Below are 20,297 nucleotides of genomic sequence, written 5' to 3'. Positions count from 1 at the left end.
CGGCTGTAGGGAGCTCGAGGGCCGGGGAGTTTAACCAGAAATATCAATCTAAAAACCTTATTTCAACAAGATGATGTAAGTTTCGGGATACTCATATAATGGACCTTAAGCTTTTTCTTAAGATCTTGGAACTTGACCCTTAAAGAAGACAATATTAGTACGCATTAGAGATACTGCTCACGTGCCATATCATGGCTATCGTATCTCCATCACTGCACGTTTTCGCAACTCTTGTGATCCCTGCGCGACAAACTTTGTCATCTTCATAAATCACTACATAGCTAGCCAGCAACGGCTAGAACTTCAATCTCTGACGATAAGATATCGGATAAGTGCAAAAAGCATTGCATAAGGTGTTCGTGAAACCTCACCAGGAGAAGTTCCTCATCGATATCGCTATCAGCGGGCCGAAGACCACATGGCGTTTCATTCATGAAACCTGCCATGGCCGGTCTGGCTGCACTTCTTTAGGATACTAATCCACAATAGTCCGGCCTTTTCTTTGCTCTGGATTGGTTGGTCTTCTCGAATATTTTTACAGCGTGGGCATTTGACGACAAGAATACGATCATCATGATAAACCGGCCTGGGAAACTAATATAGCGAGGTTAGGCTTTGACAATATACATTTACATTCTTTCTTACGTATCCTTTTCTTCTAGTAAAAATATACGAGATGCGACGATCATTATCAGTAGTTTTCATATCCTTAATATTCTCCCTCACCCACGCCCTCCTCGATACGGGATTCAACATCACCAAGCCCTCCTGGCTCTTCAACGGCAATTCTTCCCGCATCTGCTACAGACGAGCCTCCCAGCGGCCTGTATCTCCGCATATACGGAGCCCATAAACTGCAAACACCACGATTCTAATGTCCCCCAACCTTGAACACCAAGCACGAAACACTCGAGGACTCATGTAACCCAACCTGTTGCAGCCTCACTACTGAATTTCCAGAAAAACCTTTAAAGACGCCTGTGCAGGCGTTGATCTCAGGGATCTGGTCTGGATACATCATGGCTAGAAGCAGCGGTTGACGGCGAGGCAGGCGTATTATTATACTGGAAACAATGCGTCCGAGATCTGTAGGTACACATATATGTATACCCCATAAAACCCCGTGTCCCCCGGTCTAACACCGCGGCAGAAAGACCAATGTACTCTGCATGATTACCGAGAAGGACTATGTAATCGCCTGGGACGCCGTCTCCGCCGACACCGCCTCCGACGCCTCCGTGCGGCGCTTCTGCGCCGACAACTGCCTCACACAGTCCGTAGTTTCTCAATGTCCCCAGCGCCGAGAACCTTGAAGACCTGCGGGAGATGTGTAGCGATATCGAGATTGAGGAGTTCCCGTTTATCGATGCTATGGTGTTTGCGAATCTTATAGAGGAGGATAACGGTACTGTGGTCGCGGTGGGGATTGAATGCGAGTTTAGGGCCGCCGGGGCCGCCGGAGGGGATAGGGAGGAGCTCTGGCGCCGCTGCTGTGGGGAGGGTGGGTACAGAGGCGATGGTGGTGGCGTCGGTGATTTGGGGGTTTGCGGTGTTATGTTTATGAAATGATCTTGCGGGCTGGTCCCGATTTTGTTTCTTGTTTTGTACCGGCGTTTATTTTGGCATATTCTTGCCGTTATATTAGTGAGGGGCCTCCATAGATCTCACTTTCTAGTTACCAGAGGACTTCCGGCGGGAAATTCCAAAGCTTTTTGTTCAGAATAGCATATTCTGCGCCTGGAAAATGGATCAGGAAGTAGTGTTTTGATTGATCGCAAAGTCACTTTTGTTGCTAAGATATTCGGGCTTTATAGATAACATACATACATGTATATACCACATGTGCAATCAGCTAGCCCGAGGGTCAATGATTGAAAAATGCTTTGTTCTTGCCACTTGGCAGCACTGCTAGTGTTCTCATTGGAGCTAGCTGATATTACATCTCCCGCTAGTGTGTACTAATAATTCCCGTTTTAAGGGTACCGCGAGGTAATCCATATGTGGTCCATCGTCTACGTACGGGAAGCTGCTCATAACAATTCCTACCTCCCGCTACACTAGCAGCCCATCGTGAACGTGATAACCCAGCTGCGGATGTTTTGCCTTGATCCTGCGTTACGGGCTTTTATAATATTCGCTCCACCTTGACTTGGGAAAAAGAAAAGAAACCTTCACCTAACCCTGACACCTGAAACAGCGTCGAGTGATTACTCGTGATGAAGTTTCTTACTGTTGTCTTTTGGCGCTGTTCTTCGGGAGTTATGTTTTTGGGGTTATCCGGATCATGGTTTGGGACTACTCTGTTTAAGAGGTATTATTTCGAAAGTTTGGGTTGGTTGGATTGGGTGGGTTCTTGATGTAGATTTTTGGTGTAAATACACCGGGGACTAACAGCTCGACATAACGGAGAAGAAGCTACACATAGCATTTCATAACCTTTATTTTCTGTACATTTTCCTTTTTAACTACACTACATACACAATAATATCCATTATCATTACCATAAAACCCTCCCATCACCCCCAAGCCCACAAGCCACAAGTCCATTACACAACCTACTCACAAAACTAACTACAAGTTCCCATACCCCGCATTCTTCAACACCCACTTGGCCACATCCTCCGCCTTTTTCTGACGGTACTCATACGGCGGTGTAAACACCACATCCGTATACTCATGCGTCGCCCACTCCGCGACCGCCCTCCCGGCTGCCGCCGCCGCCGCAACTTCCGACGCCTTTGCCGCATCGTACTTCGTCTTTGCGACGGCCTCAAGATCGACCTCTGTGCCATTGACGGTGGACTTTACGTCCTTGAACCTGTAGCCCTTGTAGTTACCGACCACGAGGTTCGTCTTGGTGGTCACGACTCGGTGCCATTAATGGAGAACGCGTTGCGCTCCGAGAGGATGGTGGAGTTGATGCCCATGCCGAAGAAGTAGACGATCTTCTCGTCGCCCGAGCTCTGGCCCTCAAAGTAGTTGTTGAAGACGTGGACCTCGCCGAAGCGCACACGCGGGCTGCGCTGGAGCGAGTTATAGTAGTGGTTGCCGTACATTGTGACGTGGAGGCGGCCGGTGTCGCCGGGGCCGAGGTTGCCGGCGTCGTTGTTGCCGATGAGGTTGGTTTTGTCGTGCGAGAGGAGCTTATTGAATGAGAGGGTGACGGCGTCGGAGCCCTCGGTGATGTCGATGAGCCCGTCGTGGCGCTGGATCTGGTGCCCGAAGACAATGGGTTCGTCGGAGTCGGGGTGGTCGCCATCGGAGAGCGTGAGATGGTCAATCCAGATGTTGGTGCTGGTGACGACGCCGACGCAGTCGTATTTGGAGTTCCAGTTGCCGGTGGAGCCATCGGTGGGGTCCCATTCGGGGAAGAGATCGATGGGGGAGTAGACTTCGAAGTTTCTGCGCATATCGGAAAGCATCATCAGCCCACCTTTTCTTCACACACCCCTAACCCACATTCACCCCAAAACAAAAGGATCATTAACACCACAAGAGCAACAACACACCTCAAAATGACATTATCCGTCTGATTCAATGCAATATACGAATTCTGGATCCTGGCCACCTTCGCCTTCTTGGCGCTCTCAATTGTCGTATTATTCCCAATCTTGAGCACAATCTGCGCCTCCTGCTCGTTCGACGCCGCCTGCCGGAACGTCTCCTGTGCGTCGAGGAGCGCAAGCTCCGCTGCGTCCGCAGGGTCCGTCGAGTTACCCAGGATGGCGCGCAGCGTCGCATTGAACGAGTCAAGGTAGCGCTCAAATGTGTAGTTCCCGTTGCGGGCGTAGTGCTCTTCCGTGGCTAGGGAGCCATCGGCGAGGTAGTCGCCGTCGATGAGGCCGTCTGTTTGGTGACTTTGTTAGCTAATGATTGGTTATATGGGGGCAATTGAGGGAGGGGGCATACTGATGTAGATGATCTTTGGATCGTGAGGGGCCCCGTTATTGTCGAGCGCTGTACGGAGCTCGTTGAAGTCTGTGACGGTGTAGATGCTGCTCTTTGGGGCGCCTGCTCCACCGGTGGTGTGCTCTCCGTAGCCCCAGATGTCAGTGGCTGAGGCGAGTCCTGCGGCGGCCGCAAGACTGAGGATCAAGTAGAAGCGGGCCATTTGTTTAGAGAGAGACGTACGGAGCACCGAAAGAGGGAGTGATGAGCCGGATCGTGAGATGCATATATATCGTGGGTTTGTGCAGCATTATATAGTTTCCTCCTCCTGCCTCCCTCCCGTCCCTCCCCCCAAATTGAAAATACTCGATATAATGAGAAAAGTAGATCAATGTAGAAAAGATTTCCCAGCGGACTTTTGGGTGCCGAGGCTAGTATATTACTGTGCATGTAGATGTTCGCAGATAGGTACTTGTATCCACCCCCCCATCTCTCCGCATTTAAATTGATCCGCTGGCACCCAAATTTCCCCTGCAGCTGGGTAAAAAGAAGGATTTAGAGACTCAAGAGCAGCCGAAATGCAAAAACCCGGGAAGCTGCGTAATCGCAATCCCATCAGGCTGGATTTGATATTACTCTTCTGTCGCACCAGATGATTACAGATCCAAGATGTAGGTACTAAAGCTCCGAGTGGACGATGTTTGTAGATAGAAAGCTCCTATATTCTAATCAGCTCAGTACCCTCATGATAAACATACTGAACATATGTATCATACACAGACTATTACAAGATGCCTAGTTAGTCTGAATAAGCTCTCCTCAATGTTCGCTCGGACAGCAGATTCGGATAAACACTAACATCAGACGAACGCCACATTCGGTATAATACCACCGAGACCCCACAAAATATCCCGGGTATGTGCAGAGCTTAGCAAAAATTAGAGGTAACCGACCAGGGGCTGTAGATTGCCGACAAAAACAGGGATGTGGATATATATGCGGGGTGTGTGGGGAGTGGGGGAAGGAAATAAATCTGGGGTAAGTTAGTAGTAGCTAGTAGTAGTAGGCCTAGGTAGTAGCCATTCCACATTCGTCCTTTCAACTACAGCACCGTCCGTGTGTATATATTTATTTCAGCCAGGAAGAAAAGGTAATCCGGGATGGCAGTGATTATAAAGTACCCCACACATAGAGAAGCCATAAAATAAACAGGTACTCGCCATATTATGCCAAGTACTGTACATGTGGTCATGTGTGAAAACTCGTGGCGTATTCAGGTACTGCTTCTGATTCTTGCTGAAATAAATCAGGCATCTCGGTATCAATAGACCGGCAAAGTACTCTAGATTGAAATCTGAGTCCTTACAGCAGCTGCAGGCGACGAAAAGGTGGGGTATCGATCAAAGTTAACGGCCATCTCCATCCATCCAAACGTCATTTTTCCGGGGCTGGGGGGCATATGCTGTACACGAATACAATGCAATTGCAATATAAACCCTAGAGGCTTGGAAATGTTGGTTTTGATAGCTGTGAGTTTTTCCTTCCAAGAATTATGGATGCGGTTCTTTCTCCGGACCTTGCTGATGTTCGGGGTTATGGAGAAATCGCAGTATATAAATGATGCTGGAAATCCCCCGTTGGTATCAATTGCTACTTCTCTGTTTGTACAGTAGAGAAAACAGGAACAGACCAGTCAATCCAATTGAGCATCTTTAAACCTCTCGAATCCGAATCGTACCGCAGAAACATTAGCTCGTAGCTGTTCTATATCACGATCACGATGCATATCCTCAACCTCCTCCTCCTGCTCCCAGTAACATTGGCTGTCGCAACCGGCATCACAAAGCCCCCCAAGGGCTCCGTTGTAGTCGACATCAACAGCAGTTCCCCCAATGTTTTCAAATCCGTAAGCCTGCATACTCAAGGACGATGTTTCTCCACCCCGCTAACACCCTCATAGGTGCAAGACGCCGTCTGGGCCCTCCCGAACGACACCTCCTCGCAGACAATCTTCATTTACCCTGGAACCTACAAGGGGCAAGTAGTACTCTGGCGTCCAGGTCCAACCGTCTTCCAGGGCTACACCAAGAATATCAAGTCGCAGAAAGAAAACACTGTGTTGCTCACAAACTCGTTGGTGGCCTCAGTGGCCGGCTCGAACGCAAAGAGCGCTACTCTGCAGATCTACTCAAATGATACGACAGTGTACAACATCGATATCGAGAACTCGTATGGCACCGGTGGAGCAGAAGGGTCCCAGTCTCAGGCGTTGGCGCTGTGCCAGGCGGGTGCTAGAAATGGATACTATTCGTCTGGCTTCTACTCCTTCCAGGTATGCCCTGAAATCAAAATTTTAGCCACAATCGAAGCAGTAGCTAATGGTATCAATTAGGACACTGTTTACACCCAAAATGGCACCGCCTTCTTTGGCAATGTCTACATCAAGGGCGCCGTCGACTACATCTTCGGCATGCGCGGTCTCGCATACTTCCAAGACGCTATCCTGGCCTCCTCGCGCGCTGGCTACATCACAGCCCAAGGCCGCGAGAACTCATCTTACTTTGGTGCCTACGTGTTTGACAATGCCAAGCTCATCACCGTCGAGAATGCCACGGACAACAGCATGTTCCTCGGACGCCCATGGCGCAACCATTCCACTGTCGTGTTCAAGAACTCTGACTTTGGCAATGTTGTAGACCTGCGGGGATGGTCAATTTGGGGCTCCACCGACCCGAGGACCGATGCGGTGTACTATGCCGAGTATAACAATAAGGGTGCGTCAGCGTGGAACTCGCAGAGGGCGAACTTCTCAAAGTTGATTGGTAGAGAGGAGGCGGAGAAGACTTGGAGCGTTGAGAACACGATAGGAAGCAAGAAGTGGGTTGACAAAAGATTTCTTTAGAGGGAGTTGTCTGTATATAGTGCGGTAATATGATATGTGTAAATATGTACCTATGGGTCACGTTATATCACTCGGAGAATCCAAGCTAGAACAAATGCCGGGTTTCTAGAATCAGTTGATAAAGACATGACTACAGTGGCCATAAAAGCATCAAGATAACTCAGATCTGGGTGATATTTCTGCTCCAGGTTCTTCGTGGGTAACTTGGCGGTGTCCTCGAAGGCAAGATTCGAAGTGCTTAGGCCGGGTGCAACCTCTTCCCGACCCAAAACGAAGCCCGGGTCTCCAACTATATCCACGGCCCACTCTCTCCAGCCAACGCGGCCCTCAGTGAATGCCCGCTCGGATTCGAGAGGGGGTGGAAACCGTTGTCACAGTCTCCAGATAGCGGGCAATACCCGCAGAGAGACCGCGCTCGCCAAGGGCGGGAGTGTTGGAGAATGAGATCGGGTGGTTGGCTTGGTCAATTTATAGCCCGTTTAGATAACACGGTCGCGGCTCGAACAGGACACCAAGCGATTATACGACCGCCATGCCCAGTCCCGGCGTTGTGTCGTCTAAGAAGCCGCCATTCCGCCATTCAAGCAATCCGCGCGTGTCGTTGTTAGCAAACACATGTGCACAGCTATCACGGTTACCCATACGCATAACCTCGTCTCCCAAATATCCTCGACCATTACACTGCCTGTCATCCTTCAGCATAACCCACTCGCCATCCATCGATCCTTGGCCAGAAGCCCCAGGCCTTTCCGACGGAGAAGCCATCCGTTCCGCCTCCTCACTGAAGTCTTGACCGTTCCGCTGGGCAACTCCACCCCGAACACCTCATCCTAAGATGCTCCAGCAGGCACCCCACTCTCGCCACCCCATCCCACCCCACCTCAACCTTCCCTTCCTTCCCCGCAAAAGCTTACCTCCCTCGCCTGCCATCACGCGGCGTTCTCCGGCCAAGGCACCAACCCCCCCTTGGCCCTGGTCTCGGTCTTCTCTTCTCGAATGCCCCGAACGGCCCGCTCGGGAAAAGCTAGAGGTCTATGGCAATAGCCGATGTATGTAGAGTACCTCCATCTCGCTCACTATCCCGAGCTCCCCTTTAATTTCAGACCTCATCAAACTCTACAGTAGAGTACAGCACATACATGTAGGTACATATAATTGTGTGCCTTACCATGCGAGCGTAACGTGCGTGCATGCATGCACATACCTACACTCTCCAAAGTAAGAGTACAAGCATTTTAATTTACCTATTCAGCTGAAATCCTTTGCTCGCTTACAGACCCATTACTTAATATTCTCCCCCGGGCCCCACACCCCCAATATAACAACTGCAGGGGTAAAAATCCAGCCAGGTGGGGGGTTCATTAATCAAATCGAACCCATGCGACAATGCATATGCCAATGTCAAGCTTTGCAATAAGGTGAGGTGCTTGAGCCCCCGGCCACCCCGTTGCCAAGTCTCGAGTGATAGCCCGTGCGTGAGCGAGACCAGATCTAGACAGGAGGAAGGTTCTCACGAGGGGAGGGAGGGGAGAGATCTGGATAGCGTAAAACGCCCTGTTATATCAAAGGCGGTACGTAAGGCAAACCAGCGAGACGAAAAACCACAATTGTACCCGTACGCGCGCCGGTGGGATATTCCATACCGGGTGGGACTGGATTTGTTAATATCAGATACACATATACGCGGTCGTGATGTGTAATACGCACATCATAAACCACTACCACTACCACCGCATGGGGGCTGGATCGGTGGTGTAGCATTTCTAAATTATTTCTTTATATGCCGTGGAATGCCCTAAGTTGGCTGGCCGTTATCGCGGCTTGTCAAATTGCATCTCACTGTGAGATGTTGCATATATTACTGGTATCGATATCCCATAAACCGTCGATGCTGACACCCTCTTGTGGAACAAAAGGTCACAGCAAAATCGAGTAAGAGATCAACAAAACTATCAAAAACTATTGGCTCCAGTCACATCTTGGCCTTATGCGATAATCAGGGGCAGCTGTGTATCTATCTACGAATATTATCGGTAGTAATAATGCATGGTACTACGTCTACTATGTACTGGATTATGGTTTTTTCTGAAGTCCTTGCAGTCTGATTGGTCGACAGCGACAAGGGTATTTAGTAAGCACGAGAGGAGGAGGATGGGGCGGAAGGCCCCTCATGATTGTAGCGGGAGAATTAAATTTTATTTGATACCCATAATCCAACGTACAACTCGCGGTCGCGAGTTGGCACACCCCTAGTGTACATGTACTTGTATATGAACGCGGGTCTGAGAAAACTTGACTTATGGGTTCAAACCTAACAAACCCAAACCACCAAATCAATCCACCCAAAAGCTTCCCCTGCTGATAGAGCATGTTCTAAAGGGTGTATATTATATTTTTCAGAAGTTCCTTTAGCCAGTAGGAGGCTCCATATCAAGTTGGTTGAAACCTACTGTTTTAAGATACTAGATAAAGATTAAGCGAATACTCCTAAATCTTTTATTCTGACAGCACCATGAGAATTTTGACCCTTGATATAGTCTATCTACATATTCCCACTTGTTTCCCATATCTGGTGGTTGTGCAGAAATTGATGTTTGTTAAATTTCCTTTCTGCTGGTTGTTGCGTTGCGTCCTGGCCTTCGCCGACCCAGAAGTCAAGTTTTCTCAGACCCGCGTTTATATATATATATATATACAGCTATATATTTATTAATATTGAGTATATATCAGGACAATCACAATATCAAGCTCAGACATTCATCAAGTTCCGTATTTTCCCACCGCACCGACATCCGACGACTCAACCAACACCCGCCCTACGTATATGTCAATCAATCAACCGTATACTACTATCCAACAAGCAGGCTCAATCGCATCCCCTGCTTGTTTGCAAGCTCATGGTAGTATAGTACGATAATGTATCCATCTATCTATCTGGCTATGCAGCTTGTACATGCGGCAATTGCAAGTCTACATTTTAGAAAATGTTACAAGTCACAGTCACAAGAAGAGAAATCTAGTGATCAGATAGAGAAAATTTAGTATGTGGTTAGAGAAAATGCATTGCTATGGGACACTGGAGGCAGATGGGGCCGGGGGTTTGGATCTTGGTGTAGGTTTCTAGGTGGTGGTGATTGAGAAAGCATGCAGTAATTATAAGGATATTGTAAAAATATCTTTAGCTGGACACTAGGACTTGGGCGTTTAATTGTCGCTATCATGAAATTCAAGAGCTCTATCCAAGAGGAATTCCCCTCTTCCACAACAATAGCCACGTCTCCCACCTGCCACTAAGGCGAGCTTTAACGTTTTGTCTAGCACGCAGCTAGGCATTGTGAGTATACTCAACACGCCCACCATCACCGAACGATATCCAGCCCGTCGAGTACAGTCTCTCAACAGCCCCCCCCCCCCCCCCCCCCCCCCATTACAGCCAAGGCCAGCTTTCACTTCGAACGAGAGAACCACTACCATTGAAACCCCCGGGCGGACCAACGCAACACCAAATCTCACTCGACACCAGAAAGCTCTTCATCAATCATTACTATTCACACCCCGCCCCCAACACCGCCACCACACCATCAACCATCTGACTAGCCACAGATAATACATAAAACAAGTGATGGTATCAAGCTATTGGCAAGCTATGATTATATACTAAGCATGAAAATAATAACTCCTACAGGAAGCCACCTCCGCTGTTTGCTGATAGTGATACTTCCTCATCGCCCCCCCCAGTCCCTTTCCTCTTTACGCGCTGCTATGTTTTCAGTGTTACAGATACGCAGCCTGCATAGCTTATTGTTTTGTTTTTTGATAATGGGTTGTTGGCTGGCAAGACAGCATTGCCAACATGCCAGATACATTGATAAGGAAAAGATAAACGATAGAGTATACGTAGCTGGGTATTAAGGAAGAAACAACAGGCCCAAATTAGGAAGGTAAAAAAAAAAAAGCAGACGCTTGGTACAACGAAAAAAGGTGAAAAAATAGGAAAAAACAGAACCAGCCCGATTAATAGACCGGTCCTGGGTGCCAGCCTGGCGGCATCTCACCCTCGATCCATACGACCTTGCTCTTCTCATTAACAACCGCACCTTCGTCAGAGATATCGACAACACTTCCTGTGTGTGCCGCCTCCTGCCGTGAAACACCACCCTCGTCTCTGGGGATCCAAATGGCTTGTGGCCTTGCCACAATAGCAGGGTTCATGTATGCCTCCTGCTCCGCATTGGCGGTGTACGAAGCCTCGGGGAAGCCTCGAGGGATGAGCTTGCGCATTACAGCGTAGTTCTCGTATGTCTCGGGGTGAAGGAATCTGGTAATCATGCCACCGCTTTCAGCTGGCGCAACACCCCCAAGAGGACGGTGAATAATCTTATCGCCATCCGCCTCAGATGCAACCGGAGTCACATCCTCTTCGACTCCGATATGATCGCCGTTCTCAATTGAAAGGAGAGACTCTTCCTCACGTTCGAGGTTCTTAGGGAGGAAGCGGAGGAGAGGCTCCATGGCTGATGAAAGAGACAGCTGGAAGAGAATTGTGAAAATGAGGAAGGCTACCTGGAGGACTGCAGGACCGGGGGATTCGCTAACACCAAAGAGACCAATCAAGCAAATCTGCGCTAGATAGACACCGGTGAGGGTCTGGTACAGCGCACGTGGATACACGAGACCCTTGGTGTCAATGTTGACATTGTACACAAAGAGCAAGTTGTACCTGTATGCGTAGTGTAGAAGACCAAGACCAACCACGGCGAACCCAAGGACGAGGGGCGCAATCATGGAATATGTGATGGCAATGACAGCGATATTGGTGTAAATAGGGAAAACAGTGCCCCATCCAAGACCCGACAGAGAAGACCAACGGTTCCATTGCTTGCGCGGGGTGCCGTCGAGGAGCATACCAAGAACTTTGTACAAGACCAAACCAGCAATCTGGAGCAGAGCACCCGAAGATATGGCAAGACCCTGGAGAATCATGAATGAGATATAAAAGTTGGAAGCCTTGGGAAGATTAGAGGCAAGAAGGTCTGTGGCCGACATCGGGTTTTTGTAAATAGAACTAGCAGCGGAAGAGGCTCCGGATGTCAACGTGGTGACAAGGAAGACCTGGATGACCTGGAAAGCAAAGTACATGTTCTGCACTTTAAGCTCGATGAACGAGACTGAGGGCTCCCCAGAGATTTTTGCAAGGATTCTAAGAACGATGGGCAAGAGAGCCATCAATACGGCCAAGAGCACAACGGGGAGAAGACCAGTGATGAGACCCAGGACTGGCTTAGGAAGGTCGGTGAGCCAGGCCAGGAATGGGACTGTATCGGCCAAATAGGTAACGTTGGAAATAAGACCCACAAAGGCAACAGGGATGGACCAGAAGAGAACGAGAGCAGAGACCGCAGCGGTAACAGCAGCGCCCTTTACCAAGCGCTCCCACCATTGGAGACGGAGGTTAGTCCAGATAACTTCTTCAGGGGTGACTCCGATGTAGCGGGGCGCCATGTGGAGGGGCTTGTTGTGTGCAAGGGTCTGGAGAGCGATCTGAGCAGCCGATTGAGAAGTAAACTCAATGAAGGCAGAGTTCATCTTCTTGCCATCACCATTCTTTTGTACTGCCTGTAATTCCTCAATTTTAGGGTTCAATTCGGCGAGACGACCACGACACCAGTCAATGGTATCGACCTAAAGCACACGAGTAAGCAATTATATTTCAAGGATTAATCAGTCTCCGGAATTACCTTCTCTCCGAACAAAGGCGTCAACCTATGGCTAGGCCTGTCCTTCCTGTCCAGCCATCTCGCAGCAATGCTACCGCTCTCGCCCTCAACTTCACCTTCTTCCTGTGGAGAGTCGTGTCCAAGTGCGCCTCGTCGTCTAGCAGCATCTGCAAGCCTGATCAATTTGACTTCAGCCGCCTCAAGTTTGAGGATGGTCTTATCACGCTCCTCGACCAAATCCTCGAGCTCTTTGGTGTCGGTATTGATCCAGATACGCTTGACATTGTCAAAGACGCGCTTCAAGGCGGTCTCAGTAAGATACTTCTTGGGAATTGTGGTTATGAGTACAGTTCTAGCAGAGATACGGGTTGCGTATTGAGGCGAGAGCATGTACGCCTGGCGCAGAGTAGTATAGAAGACCAATTCACGGTAAACAGTGAATAGAACGAAACCGAAGAAGATGTATCCAACAAACACATGGGCGTAAAGACTGCGGTCCAATTAGCGGCTGCCTTCAACGCGAGGCCCAATTGATAAGCTCTTACCGATTGCGGATACCAGCGTCTTTGGTATTAATATTGCTGAAAGATAAAATATCCAATCCGGTCTGTCCACCACCTCCAGTTCCGTTCAAGGGCAAAAGAATGGGAAACGTCAAACAACAACCGACAAAGCAAATTGTCTGCGCCTTTTTCAGATAACGTAGGAAGAAGTAACCATCAAGGCCATTAGTACGGAGAACAGTTTCGTCCCTATAATGATCGTCAGTACATCAGATCAGATCTGCGCGGGAACCCGCATTGATTCGCAAGCACTGAGAACCAACTTAATTTTCCAAGCGCTCAGTATCCAGCCCAACAAACCGGCAAAGCCCTTGACATGCTCCACCTCATCGACGAAGCCATCGCCATCATCATCAGTAGTTTTGAGCCTTCTCCAAGGCTCTATAGTACTGATATAGGTCCTAGGCGCATAGATCCGCCTATTGTAACGACGTAAGACCGTAAAAATTGTCGTTAAGACAGCGAAAATTACTAAATTGACTACCAGAGTTGACAAGAAGGCTGCTGTGGAAACACCACGCGCAGAGGCAATATTCGGGTCGTCATTTTCGTCGACCATCTTGACGATAGGGGGTGTTTTTTTCTAAACACGAATCTGTGATGTCGGATTGATCAGTGGGGGCAGGCCTTTGCGAGCGATGTGGGAAGGGGTCCAAAGATATACACACCTTCAAAACTGAAACCAGGTACCGGTTGTAGGGTGATCAACACACAGGAGTGTCCGATAACCTGTTTGATTCGATTTGGAAAAGTTGGGTCTCTAGGCAGAAAAAGTAGACCCCTTGGGTGACGACAGGTTTATTTATTTACTTAGATTATTGTAGCTAGCAGGGGGGTTGTCTCTTTCGCTAGTAACCGAGAAGTCGGGTTGTGGTAACGAATCAGGCAAAAAAAGGGTCACTCTGCAAGGGAGGCTAAGTGGAAGATAGGCACAGCCCTGACTGGAAGAGATCCAGATGATGATGGATGATGCGCAACAACGCGGCGATACAGCTGGATGTGACAACGAGACGCGTGGTGACGACTGGTAGGTAAGGCCAGGGTTCAAGGGCCTGGAGGGGTGAAGTGGAGGAGGAGGAACAAGAGGAGGTTGGTTTGGTGGTGGGGTGGGGTAGGGTGGTAAATCAATGAACGAGTGAGCGAAAAGGTAAAGGAGTGGATGCTACACAGCCAGTGAGAGCGAAGTGCGCGCTTGAGATGAGTGAGTGTGGGTGAGGAGGAGGGATGAAAAGGAAGAGAAAGAGATCACTGAATCCTATCAAAATACCAAGAACTGAGCAGTCACTCACTCCATCCAGGAACCTGGAATTTTTTTAACCCCCTTCTTTAGACTCAAACCAAGCAAGGCAAGTAATTGAATTGATGAAGGGACAACTACGGAAGAGTGGAATCATATTGATCGTTTGGGACGTTTGGTAATATACCTCCTTTCCACATCGACATGGCTCTACCCAAGCAAGTCTTTTGATGGCCGCTCTTCCGCATTGACCATCCCTGCGTTGGATCCACTGAAAATATATTCCGCATATCCAATCATAGTAGCGTGTCAGATGAGGAATTTCCAGAGTTATGTTCAAAACAGATAAAGACTTGTGCTCTAACACCAATCTGGTCCACACCAATCTGGTCCAAGAGTTGAGGCCCTCAAGCGGTACGCAATTTTCTTGTTCCAATCTACCCTTCCTTGGTTGACAACTTAGGTTTGTGTGTGGTAACTTCATACATACTCCTCACGAAAAGCAGAAGACTTGGAAGTGCATGCATGGCCACACAGGAAACGAGTGATATCACCAGGATAGGATGTATCTCTACGCCGTTGTAGGTACAGGAGCCAACCTTCAAACACACAAAAAGAAAACATTTCTCTAAACGCCACCACCACCACCATCTGCTCTATCGCCTATTGACAAAAGAAGAGCAGTTCCAAAGTTGTTTGAAGGGGTCACTGTCACAGCCTCAGTGGCGACTACATACATCTTCGCAAAAAACGTATCTCCACAGCATCGTGCTGTCCATGCAGCTTATTAGAGATCTTCAAGATCCCTGCCCAACATGGTCTAGAGGGCATGTTAAAGATCTTGTGCGACGGAGAGTTCCGTCCCTTTTTTCTTGGTCGATCTTAGTTGGTCATAACTTCCTTAAGCGATCGCACCAGTCCTTAAAACCCTAGGTATGGAGTTCGGGGCGCAGGTGACCGGTTAGTACTCTAGTTGGGTTGATCTGAAGCTTCTCTTCTCAGTGGGATTTGAAATTTTCTCGTCACGTTTTCCCTTTGCTAACTTCTAGCTGCAAGTCTAGCCGTGACAATATTTGGAATCAAATTAGCGAGCGCGGGTGGAAGCCCGCGCCCTACTGATATTGAACTGTTGAAGAGCTTTCTGAATTTGATTGCAGTACCTACTGCGCGGCAGGTGCCCGCGTTCAAAAGCATAGCAACCATGTCACTACCAATGACATCACCACTATCAATACTACATGTAGGTAATAATATCAATGTTTGTAGCGGGGTCGAGTGTCTAAGACCTCAGTGATGTGATCTGATACTCTAGACAGAAACAAAGGAAGGGTCTCAATGCGTTTTGGCCCGACTGGACCTGGGATGGCACTGAGGCCGCTTCACTAGGATGATTCTGGTTGGAACATTGACCTGGATCCCCCAATCTAGATGTATGTGCGTACTCATAACAATGTTTACCCACAGTAAACCAATGTTCCATCAAAGGCACGATAAGGATATCAAAGATGACAACAGACGTGCATTTCCCACGAGGATGAGTTGCACAAGGTGGCAAAGCTTCACCCTGATCGAATGATTGCCTTGCCTTAACCTATCCCGTATCATCCCTACATGCAATCAATATGCTTAAATTCACGTGGCTCTATCCGATGGCGAAATACTCATTTATTAATAGGTAGATTCCATTCAGCTTTGGCTCTACCACTTCCAATAAATCCATCAAACTTCAATTCTACAGCGGCAGGAATGAGTGCGCAGCCTCCTTCCACCTAACTACCCATACGCTCCATGTACTCTATGTCCGCGCGGTTTTCAACTACGGAGCAATTGCTCCGTCAACTATTGGAAGCGATATCTTAATCCAAATCATGCGCGGCAAACATTTCGGTACTTTGTTTAGACAATTTATGCGCTGGTGTAACATTAGAAATTCCAGTTGAACACCTTCACCGCCAGCCATTGAACTGTGCATTTATACGCCAGTATCACGGGTTCCGATGTGATGGTTTCATGCGTACGTACAGTGCTTTATTGATACCATCATGCATCATCACATTAGGATTCAAGAAGTCGGAACACTTATTACTATATTTTATGCTTAAAGTGTCTTCAACTCCAGACAATGGATCGCGACACAGAAAATGGCTCAAAATGACAACTATTGAGACCTCACTAGAGTGGAATGAGTTGCAACCAGCATGTTGCTAACCGTGATATGGCTGCAGCCCGCCGCGCGAAGCGGGGTGCAGAAATGTCGACAGCTTTGAGTATCGAACTCCGAATCCTAATAGGTACCGCAAATACTCGATAAATTCGCTAGCGCCGTTTGCACCAAAAAGTACCCAAAGTGCTGTTTTTTTGGTGTGATAAAGGGCAATAACGCTAAAAGAGATGCTTGGGTCATACGATGTCACCTTAGGTCAAGTATTTCCCAGACCTAAACAAGGCAGGTTCTCGAATCGAAGCTAGCACGTCAAGTTCCGAAATCGGGTGCCATAAAATCTTAATTTCGTACCCCTTCGGGTATGCAGACATGGCGGCATCAACGGATTGTCCGGACGTCCGGCCGGCTGGATAGTTGCATGTGTCGAAGTGCACTTTCAGCTCAGTTATCCATATGTAATCTACAAACCTTATTATAACGATCACGCAAAGTGTAGGGGCCTCTACAGTACAATAGGAAGCCGCCTCCCTCACTTTTTTACTAGCAATCCAGAAATAAACAACCTGCGGTCTGGTCGGGCGGCCTCACTACTGTCACGACGTCACGCACTAAGCTGCCTGGCTTAGTACATCCATAGGCCGGCATATCCAAGCGTTATTCTGGGCTAATATGGCACTGTTATGTTTTCCGGTAGTTCCGGTCCCTGTATGAGGTATCAAGGACAGTTGTATCGCGCAATTGCTGCCGTTCTGCCGAGTTTATCGATCCTGTATATTTCTGCAACTGTCCCTTTTGTAGAGTACCTATCTAAATAGGGCTAGTTGTGTATGTACAGCTAAATTCTAAGCGGTAATTTACGGTACACCAATTGAGGCGGATCTAGGCCTTGGGGTTGCATAAAGTTTCGATTTATGCAATATAGGATCTATGGTTCCGCCGAAATAACCGGCTTTTGCGGATTTCGTTTTCATCGTGGCTCGTTGAAAGGTTTTTGGAGATGTATGTGTGTTCCAGAACCGAAACTTTGGTTATTGTACGCAATACACTACCCAGCCCTATTGACGGATACAAGACAAAAATAGAGCGGATAGGGTGGTATTCGCAAAGCAGTATTTATATACTGCAATATACTCTCATGCCGGCTCCTCGTGTTGGTGGGATTTAGGTTCTAGACTCATTTTCATATGTTTTTTTATTAATATTCATCAGGTTCTATTACCAAGGTCAATGATTATATCTCAATAATGGCAAACTAACCAATAGACGGTAAAATGTTTCTTATAAGCAACTACAGGTATGTACTTTAACGGCTGGGGAAATTATTTCCCCGTAAAAATAAAGAGTACGGAAAGAAGAGGGGCCCTGCATATAACAGCTTTTTGTGAAGGCTAAAGGAGAAAGAAAGTGTAGAAACAAGGAAAGATAATCAGTAATTCATATCTTAACATTTATGTATCCCATGAATTATTAAGACAATTCAGGTCTTTTTTTCGTGGGGACAAAAGTCAGGATGGCTAGATGATCTATATAGATCTATAGAGCTATATGGTGAAAGAAATATGGTAATTGCCCAAATACAGTAGCTTTTGGTCCCCATCGAAAAGATCAGCATTAAGTGGTTTAAAAGATAAATGATTCGACGGGTTAGGCATTTTGCTATTTCCAGTTCTAACCTCGGGGCGCAATTTTCTTTCACCAGTCGATGTGATAAAAAACCTTTTATGCATTTTTTTTAGTTGCTGGACTCTTATTTATTCATTTGAGTGGCAGCACCCGAAAGTTTCATTCCGCCGCCAGCATTTACTTAATTTGATACGAACGCCATGTAGATAGCTAGCTATTAACGATGTTGTTCCCACCATCAACTACTCCATGACCATAAACCTCCATTAACAATTTCCCCCAGTTAGATTCTCTTATAGTCAGCGTCGATAATCTAGATGAGCAACAGTCAGTCTACATATATGGAGCGGTAAATGTGTCAAAAGTAATTTTACCAACGGTAGTAAATTATTTACCACCGGTGGTATAAGCACTGAATTTCAGTCATTGTATCTGCACGCTATCCTACATTAGTACATTTCCACCGGTATAAACACTGAGTTTCGGTCTTTATGCTGCGCTATACTAAATAAGTAAATGTTCAATCATTAATGCCAAAACTTATGAAAATTTCCCACCGGTGGTGAAATACCGCCACCGATGGTGAGATTCCCCACCGGTGGACAATTTTCATATATATTGGCATTATATGGCCCCTTTTGGCCAAAAGGTCTGTGCTTTTATCATGAAAATTAGCATTATAGGGTATAAATACTGGTATTATTTTCACCACCGGTGGTAAAATAATTTTTGACACATTTACCGCCCCATATACATAGACCACATCACAATGTTGACGGTTAGCTTTATTGAGTTAGTCGCTTTTCAGGTTAAACCATGATTCTTATAGATATGAATAAGTAAATTGTCTCGTTCAATAAACTAGAAAAAAGTTTAAATTAAATGAATTATCAATCAATCAATCAGAAAATGTTAGGTCATGAATTATCACTCGTTATTTATCACTCTTCGCCAAGGATTGATTGATTGATTGATTACTTCATTAATTGTATGCAACCCGGAGGTAACTTTGCTAAGGACATTTGATGTCTACAAATTAAGAACGTTCTCGCATTATACGGACTGTAATCAAATATTTCTAATGATCATGATCGGGTAATACGATCACGATCTTTAGTTGAAAGTTGTAAAATACCTCGATATATCAACTAAACTTGATGCTGACGTCGAATCCAAGTAATATTAACTCAGGAGACAGAATAAACTCAAGACGGGGCCTCGCCTTCTATATATTTTGTGTGCCATCTTCTACGAACACATCTAAACACTCCCCTATTAGATAGTCGGCCCGTACCTGAGGCACTGTAGAATAGTTGGAATCTCGGTTGGATCTATAAACAGAAATTGATAAGAACTCTTAATACGATCTGATACTCATGACCATAGGGCTTCTGTCCCACGAATTCCTGACCCAATGACTTTGAGTACATATAAGTAGTCAACCATCTTGATTATAGACATGCACGTAATTCAGCAGCTAGGATCAACCTTATCTTATTTTAGACTGTTTTAATTTTGTCCGTTATCAAATATCCAGTGGCCTTTAAATTTAGGTACCAGGGCTTATCAATGCATTGAGTTTGACATTAAATGTATAACGTAATTAATTAATATATAGTATAAACACCATTTCCTTTTGCCTTTTACACAGTCTAGGGACTTTTGAAAATTCACACTATAGTTATTCCTAGGCCTTGATTGATTATATATAAATCTATTTCCAGTACTTGAGTTATATATAACGCTAGCTTCGTACATGATACGTACAGTCGATCTATATCTATTAAGACCTTTACCTGTGTTATTGTCCACACATATATTACTGCACAAGGCAGTTTCTCTGCAACTGAGAAATACGCGATCTGAGCAGTGAGTTCCTAGGCTTGAAATTCTCTTCTTGATATTGTTGGAACTGGCTTTCTTGATAATTGCTAGGGGAAATGGTGATTGGGTGCACGTGTTTATAGTGAAAGGTTTCGCGCAGTGACGTATACGTATACTTTTCATCATTCTATTAGATAAAATTTGACTATCCTTTGGCGATATTAGAGGCTTATGTTCAATGTGTGTACTAGCCCAATGAAGAATCCTCTCAGTCACGAAAACCAACGGCTGGGAAATCCCATCCGCGAACTTCCCCGGGTTCATTTCAAAGCCATGCATGGCTGGCAAGGGCAGCTCATCGACGAACAAGTTTTTCTCT

General features: G+C 46.8%; 5 protein-coding genes across 5 annotated transcripts; 2 read left to right on the top strand and 3 right to left on the bottom strand.

The window, feature by feature from the left end:
* Positions 1-1,169: 1,169 nt before the first annotated feature.
* H6S33_010515 (uncharacterized protein) lies at positions 1,170-1,569 on the top strand (the record flags this gene model as incomplete). Its single annotated transcript, XM_044841953.1, has 2 exons — positions 1,170-1,273; positions 1,299-1,569. The coding sequence occupies 2 exons, from the start codon at positions 1,170-1,172 to the stop codon at positions 1,567-1,569; spliced, it is 375 nt and encodes a 124-aa protein (XP_044687393.1).
* A 1,002-nt stretch (positions 1,570-2,571) lies between these two features.
* H6S33_010514 (uncharacterized protein) lies at positions 2,572-4,111 on the bottom strand (the record flags this gene model as incomplete). The annotated part of the gene is made up of 4 exons (XM_044841952.1): positions 2,572-2,818; positions 2,866-3,402; positions 3,510-3,846; positions 3,910-4,111. 4 exons carry the CDS (start codon positions 4,109-4,111, stop codon positions 2,572-2,574), a joined length of 1,323 nt encoding a protein of 440 aa, XP_044687392.1.
* Positions 4,112-5,668: 1,557 nt separating this feature from the next.
* H6S33_010513 (uncharacterized protein) lies at positions 5,669-6,790 on the top strand (the record flags this gene model as incomplete). Its single annotated transcript, XM_044841951.1, has 3 exons — positions 5,669-5,794; positions 5,849-6,220; positions 6,281-6,790. 3 exons carry the CDS (start codon positions 5,669-5,671, stop codon positions 6,788-6,790), a joined length of 1,008 nt encoding a protein of 335 aa, XP_044687391.1.
* A 519-nt stretch (positions 6,791-7,309) lies between these two features.
* H6S33_010512 (uncharacterized protein) lies at positions 7,310-7,555 on the bottom strand (the record flags this gene model as incomplete). The annotated part of the gene is made up of 1 exon (XM_044841950.1): positions 7,310-7,555. One exon carries the CDS (start codon positions 7,553-7,555, stop codon positions 7,310-7,312), a length of 246 nt encoding a protein of 81 aa, XP_044687390.1.
* A 3,249-nt stretch (positions 7,556-10,804) lies between these two features.
* Positions 10,805-13,629, bottom strand: H6S33_010511 (uncharacterized protein; the record flags this gene model as incomplete). The annotated part of the gene is made up of 4 exons (XM_044841949.1): positions 10,805-12,472; positions 12,529-12,997; positions 13,053-13,259; positions 13,334-13,629. 4 exons carry the CDS (start codon positions 13,627-13,629, stop codon positions 10,805-10,807), a joined length of 2,640 nt encoding a protein of 879 aa, XP_044687389.1.
* Between the last annotated feature and the right edge of the window lie 6,668 nt (positions 13,630-20,297).

The sequence above is a fragment of the Morchella sextelata genome (genome assembly GCF_020137385.1).
Source record: "Morchella sextelata strain SCLS chromosome Unknown scls_40, whole genome shotgun sequence".
NCBI lineage: Eukaryota > Fungi > Ascomycota > Pezizomycetes > Pezizales > Morchellaceae > Morchella > Morchella sextelata.
The sequence above is the reverse complement of the archived record's forward strand: the minus strand, read 5'-3'. Positions and strand labels throughout refer to the sequence as shown.